Here is a 6614-nt window from a genome sequence, read left to right as displayed (position 1 = left end):
CTCAGATTCTCCAGCATCTGCAGTTCCTACTATCTCTTGAAATTATTGAGTGTGTTTCTCATCTCATTGGCATCTCTGTTAAAATTTCACAACTCAATGACACATTTGGGGAAATCTCCTTCCTGATTTCCCATCTTCCTCAGAATTAGCATGGTCCTGAGCATTAAACCATTTGCTAGGTTTAGTTCCATCAACACAAACTATCAAACTTCAATGTGATCAGGTCAAACTCTCTTTTCTAAAGAAAATTAAATTCCACACCCTTAGCATTTCCATACAATTCCTGAAACTGGGCACCTTCTTTGTTACTTTCCTGCATATCCAGTGCTGGTTTCAAAACTTCCAGTTTTGCAGGTTCCAGCCGCCTTCTCTTCACCATGGACATGCAAACCCTTTACAAGTCCATTCCCCTCCAGGAGGGTGTTAGGACTTTCCGCTTCTTCCTGGAGCAAAATCCTGAACCATCCCCACCCACCACCACTGCTTGGCTGAGCTCATCCTCACCCTCAACAACTTATCTTTTATCTCTTCCCATTTTCTTCAGGCAAGAAGGGTGGCCATGGGTATCTGCATGGGCCCTAGTTATGCCTGTCTCTTTGTGGGCTATGTGGAACATACCTTGTTCCAGTCCTATTCCGACCCCCAACCACAACTCTTTCTCTGATATATCAATGATACCATCGGTGCTGCTTCCCTCTCTCATCCAGAATTGGAAAAGTTCATCGATTTTGCTTCCAGTTTCCATCCTGCCCTCACTTTCACCTGGGGTCTATCTCTGACTCCTCCCTTCCCTTCCTCGACATTTCTGTTTCCAGTTCTGGGGATAGACTGGCCTCTAATATCCACTGTAAACTCACTGACTCCCACAGCTACCTGGACTATACATCCTCACACCGTGATTCCTGTAAAGACTCATTCTATTCTCTCAGTTTCTCCGTCTCCATCATATATGTTCAGATGAGGCCAACTTCGACAAGGGAGCCTCCGAAATGTCTACCTTCTTCCTTAACCGAGGATTCCCCAGCTCTGTTGTTGACAGGCCCCTCAACTGGGTCCGACCCATCACCCGCACTTCCGCCCTCACCCTTTCTCTTCCTTCCTGCAACAGCGTTAGGGGTCCCCTTGTCCTTACCTGTCATCCAACCAGCATCCACATCCAGAAGATCATCAGATGCCACTTCTGCCACCTCCAGTGAGGTGCCACCACTAGACACATATTCCCCTCCCCTCCCTTGTCCGCTTTCCGCACGGACCGTTCCCTCCGGGACACCCTGGTCCACACTTCCTTCACCCCCAACACCTCCCCACAGCCCTACGGCATGTTCCCCTGTGCGAAGGTGCAACACCTGCCCATTTATCTCCTCCCTCCCCAGTATCCAAGAGCCCAAACGTACCTTCCACGTGAAGCAACACTTCGCCTGCACTTCCCAGAATCTAGTCTACTGCTTTCGCTGCTCACAATGTGGCCTCCTCTATATTGGGGAAACGAAGTGTAGACTGGGTGACCACTTCACAGAATATCTACATTCTGCTTGCAAAAAAGACCCTGAGCTACCTGTTCCCTGCCACTTTAACACACCACCCTGTTTCCTGGCTAACATCTCTGTCTCTGGTTTGCTGCAGTGTTCCAGTGAAACTCAACACAAGCTGAAAGAACAACACCTCATTTTCCGCTTGGGGACCCTACAGCCCTCCGGACTCAATATGAAGTTCAATAATTTTAATGCCTAAACTCTCCCATGTCCCAGCCCCCCACCCCACACACCAGGCCTTGTTATCACATAGCCTGCCATTACACACCCCCTGTTGTTAGTCACTAACAGTCCCCATTAACAACTACTCACCGTCCCAGCCTGATCGTTAGCAACTCCTTTGTCTGTCCAACTGATCTTATATCTCTTTAGGCTCTATTCTATCGTTTACTCCCTACCCCACTCCCCTTTCTATTTTCTGCATATAAACTGACGTTTTCCCAGCCATCATCAGTTCTGAGGAAGGGTCACCGGACCCAAAAGTTAACTCCGATATTTTCTTCACAGATGCTGCCAGACCTGCTGAGCTTTTCTAGCAACTTCTGTTTTTGTTCATGATTTACACCATCCGCAGTTCTTTTGGTTTTTATGAAGTGATTAGCAGACTGCAGGGAAGTCTGTAATTCTGTGGGTATATTGACAACAACCTGGACCCACAGCATTAGGCTTAACCTTCGACGGTCAGGATTTCTTCCTTATTTCTAGTTCTCACTCCTACCTGTCCTTGTTTACTGTATCAGTTACTTCCCAGAATTCAAATGTTCAATTAAATCCAAACACCTCAAGGTGATGAGAAATAGAAAGTAACAATAAAGAGTATCAAATAATTAATAAGCCCCCTGCACTTTGAAATGTGCAAGTCAGCTTTGTGCTTCAGTCCCTCATCAACTGAATTTACTGAATCCAGCATTTTGAAAGTGTCTAAGTGGTGCTGGCCAGATTACAGTGGTTAGTTTGTTCACCAGATCAACACCAGGCACCTGCACAGACACACAGTATCACTCCAAGCATGGGTCTGTAAACAATTGTTTAAAGTTCCAGAAAGCTAGTTTACCAGCCTGTCTGACCAGAATAATACACCCCACTTGACTTTGTTTCTGAAGCTGAGCAATCAGATGTGGAACAGGAGTGTCAGCAGCACAAAGGCTGTGTGCTGTGATGTTAGAATTTCATAACCTGCAGTAGATTTTGAAGCGCTCTTGTGGTCTGAGTGAAAAGAAGGATCCCAATGTATCATGAGAACAACAGCACAGTGAATGGCTGTGATGGAGTTAACATTGTGTCTATCTGTGCAGTATTCAATTTTAAATCTGTACTCGCTCAGCCAGTGGAACAAACGTAATAATAGAAATGAACCTGATCTCGGGTATTAGGTTCACAGGCAAATCAGCCCTGAAACATAATATTGCCCACAAGACAACTTTGAATTCAGATTGCACTTATCATTTGAGGTGTATGTGAGTGTCCTTATGGGAGGGGTACAGGGGGCAATAAATGTTAGTTCAGAAACTTAAACTTTATTCGAACTTCTCTAATTCCCTAAAAACTCTCAGTGTGCAAACAAATGACTTGGAAATCACAACACAAAGGAGACTCACTGATTCTATGGCTGGTATGTTTTCAATGAGAGGTCCTTGTTTTCTACTTCGTCAATTACCCCATTTAAATTCTTATTCTCAACCAGTGAATATCCTTTCAAACGAAGTAATCCTATCCTCTCAATCTCAATCCACATGTGGAAAAGTGTTGAATGTTCTAACCACCTCGTTTGTGAAAAATTTTCTTTAACTCACAATGTTCTGCAATCAACTGAAATGAGATAAATGGCCAATAAATTTCAGTGAAGTTAGTTGAAGAACACATTTGGCCTGAGCTCCAGAATTCCTTTGTTCTTCCCCGATGATGCTGTGGAACATTCTAGATCACCCTGAGAGAATGTAAGAACAGGATACTGCAACTGAATGCTGACGGCATCCCAAATAAGACCAGAAGTCCATAAGACACAGGAGTAGATTTAAAGTTTTGGCAAAGATTTGTAGCTCGGGTTGTGGATGAGGTTGTTGACTTGCTCGCCGAGCTGGCTTGTTTTTGTTCAGATGTTTCGTCACTGTGCTAGGTGACATCATCAGTGGAACCTCCGATGAAACGATGTTATTCTACTCCTCTTGGAATTTATACTGTCCGGTCCGTTATGGTGAGTATGATCAGAGGTTTAGATAGAGTGGACAGCCAGAGACTTTTTCCTCGGGTGGAGGTAGCTATTATGAGGGGGCATAGTTTTAAAGTGAGTGGAGGTAGATATAGGAGAGACGTCACAGGTAGGTTCTTTACTCAGAGAGTGGTAGGGGCATGGAATGCATTGCCGGAGAGGGTAGTGGGGTCGGCCTTATTAGGGGCATTTAAGTGGCTATTAGATAGGCATATGGATGATAGTATAAGGTAGGGGTGGAGGTTAGATAGACCTTAGGTTTAGGGTAAAAGTTCAGCACAACATCGTGGGCCGAAGGGCTTGTACTGTGCTGTACTGTTCTATGTTCTATGAGTACTGTCATTTCCGGTTTTGATCTGTATGGGTTTATATATGGGCTCCGATTCTATATGTTTGTTGATTGCATTATGGGTGGAGAACCATGCCTCTAGGGAATTCCTGTGCGTGTCTATGTTTGGCTTGGGCCACTAATGGTTATTTTGTCCCAGTTAAACTGATGGTGTTGTCTGAATGCACTGACATTAAGGAGAGTTTATCGTGCCATTTTGCTGCTAGTTGATATTTGTGGATTCTGATGGCTAGTTTCCTTCCTGTCTGTCCAATGTGATATTTGTGGAAGCCATTGCATGGTATGTTGTAAACCATGTTGTGGGAATGGGGTCTTCAATCCTGGTGAGTGTTTGTCGTAGAGTGGCTGTGAGCTTGTGGGCCACCATGATTCCTCATGGTCTTAGGAGTCTTGTTGTCAGTTCTGATATGTTCCTGATGTAGGGAAGTGTGGTCAGTGTGTTTGGGCGTACTGCGTCCTCCTGTTGTTGCTTGTTTTGTAGGCATCTGTGGATGCAGTTGCGGGGATATTCGTTTAAAGCAAGGAAGAACACTTATACAAGATCCTTGCTTTAAATGGATATCCCCGCAACTTACTAAAATTTTTAGTTTAGAAAGGCATCATGTATGGGTGAAATCTTGGTGTACTGCAAGGCCTGTTCCTTTGCTGTACTGTTCTTTCTTCTTTCTGTGATAGATTTCTGATCATCGGTAGCATACAGGGTTATAGGGATAGGGTGAGTAAAAGGCACTGAAGCGTTCAATTAATCATTGATGATTATATTACACGGTGGGGTAGGCAAAACAGGCCAAATGGCCTACTTCTGTTTCTGTTTTTCTACTCTCCTATGTTCATAAAGTTAGAACATAACAAATAGGAACAGAGGTAGGCCATTCTGTCCCTCAAACCTGCCCTGCCATTCAAAAAGATTATGGCTGGTCTGTCCCAGGCCTGAACTCCACTTATGTGCCAGCTCCTCATAGCCTTAACTCCAAAAATCTCCAGGTAGAGCTCTGAGAGAAAAAGGTTCTTTAACTTCTTAGTTTTAAATAAATGCTCCATTATACCGTAACTATGTCCCCTAGTTCAAGACCCCTGCATTGGTGGAAACATCTTTTCATCATCTACCCTGCCAAGTCTCTTCAGAATCGTGTATATTTCATTCAGAAAAATCCTTATTTGTCAGGACTTCAATGAATGAAGATCTAACCAGTTTAGTTGTTCTTGATAAGTCAAACCCTTCATCCCAGGAATCAGCCTAATAAGTCTCTTTTCAATTGTCTCCACTGACAATCCATCCTTTCTTAAATACAGGGACCAAAGCCGTACACCAGTTGCAATCTCATCAACACCCTTTACAGTTGTAACAAGACTTCCCTGTTTTTTTAAGCTCCAACCCCCTATCAACAAAGGCCAAACTTCCGTTTCCTTTCTTAATTACTTGTTATTACCTGTCTGCTAACATTTTGTGTTTCATGTACGAGAACACCCAGCTCCCTTGATTTCCAACGCACTACCCCGGTGAGGTGTAACAAATTTAAGCTTAACAGTTGCACCTTATCAATTCTTTAGCCATTTACATTGCGCTTATTTCTTAACTTAATTTGACCTGAGCCTTTATCTCCGTTTTATTTGCAAGCAATTCTTATTTCAGTCTGAAGGAGAAATTGAGGATATGGAGAAAAGCAGAAGAGGCATTGAACAATGGACTGAGAGAGGATTGAAGGAAACCAAATAAGACACAAGATAAAGCCAATGGCCTCACAAAAGCTATGGTCACAACAAACACATGAATGTTATTTCCACCAGCTCTCTCTCCAACAACTTTACTTGATTAAGAACTACATTTTATACCATTTTTCATCCAAATCTTTTTACTTCTCATTGTATACCTGTGAAAAATGGCACATATTGAACTTACCATCTGAGGAGTAGGCAGAGTTACTGACAGCCACAGTCAGAAAGAACCAAGTGGCCCAGATGGCAGCCATTACTCAATCCAGAATTACCTACAAGAAGAAAAAATATTGAATGACTAAGGTGAATGTCACATCTTCCTTATTTTGTCCAACCTGGCTATTCTTTATTCTGCTGTTGTTCCAGAGAGCACCATCATAATTCCAGCAACATTCCTAAATTTTGAAGTACAAAATAACCACTGTCAATGTCCATAACTCAAGCATGGAGACAATAGCTTCTGTACCTCATCAAGGCAAGATCAACTAGGGAAACCAGGTAACTTTACGAATTATACTCCAAGGACAGATGTAGCATGGGGTTAGATACAGAGTAAAGTTTCCTTGACATTGTCCTCATCAAACACTTCCAGGACAGGGACATCACAGGGTTAGATACAGAGTAAAGCTCCATCTGCATTGTTCTCATCAAAAACTCCCAGGCCAAAGACAGCATGGGGTTAGATACAAAGTAAAGCTCCCTCTACTGTTCTAACGTGAAAGTAAGACTCCTTCCACACTGTCCCCATCAAGCGCTCCCAGGACAGGGAAAGCACAAGGTTAGATACAGTCTAAAACTATCTCAGTCA

At 43.4% G+C, this 6614-nt stretch overlaps 1 protein-coding gene across 1 annotated transcript in view; it reads right to left on the bottom strand.

The window, feature by feature from the left end:
- Positions 1-6081, bottom strand: part of LOC109917113 (growth hormone receptor) — a 108506-nt gene extending 102425 nt beyond the window's left edge. Inside the window, exon 1 of the mRNA XM_020516897.2 lies at positions 5991-6081. Within this exon, the coding sequence (XP_020372486.2) occupies positions 5991-6060 (70 nt within the window). The 5' untranslated portion in view covers positions 6061-6081. The remainder of the gene's footprint in view (positions 1-5990) is intronic.
- Between the last annotated feature and the right edge of the window lie 533 nt (positions 6082-6614).

Source organism: Rhincodon typus, chromosome 3 (assembly GCF_021869965.1).
Source record: "Rhincodon typus isolate 14 chromosome 3, sRhiTyp1.1, whole genome shotgun sequence".
NCBI lineage: Eukaryota > Metazoa > Chordata > Chondrichthyes > Orectolobiformes > Rhincodontidae > Rhincodon > Rhincodon typus.
This window is presented reverse-complemented; position numbering and strand designations above follow the sequence as displayed.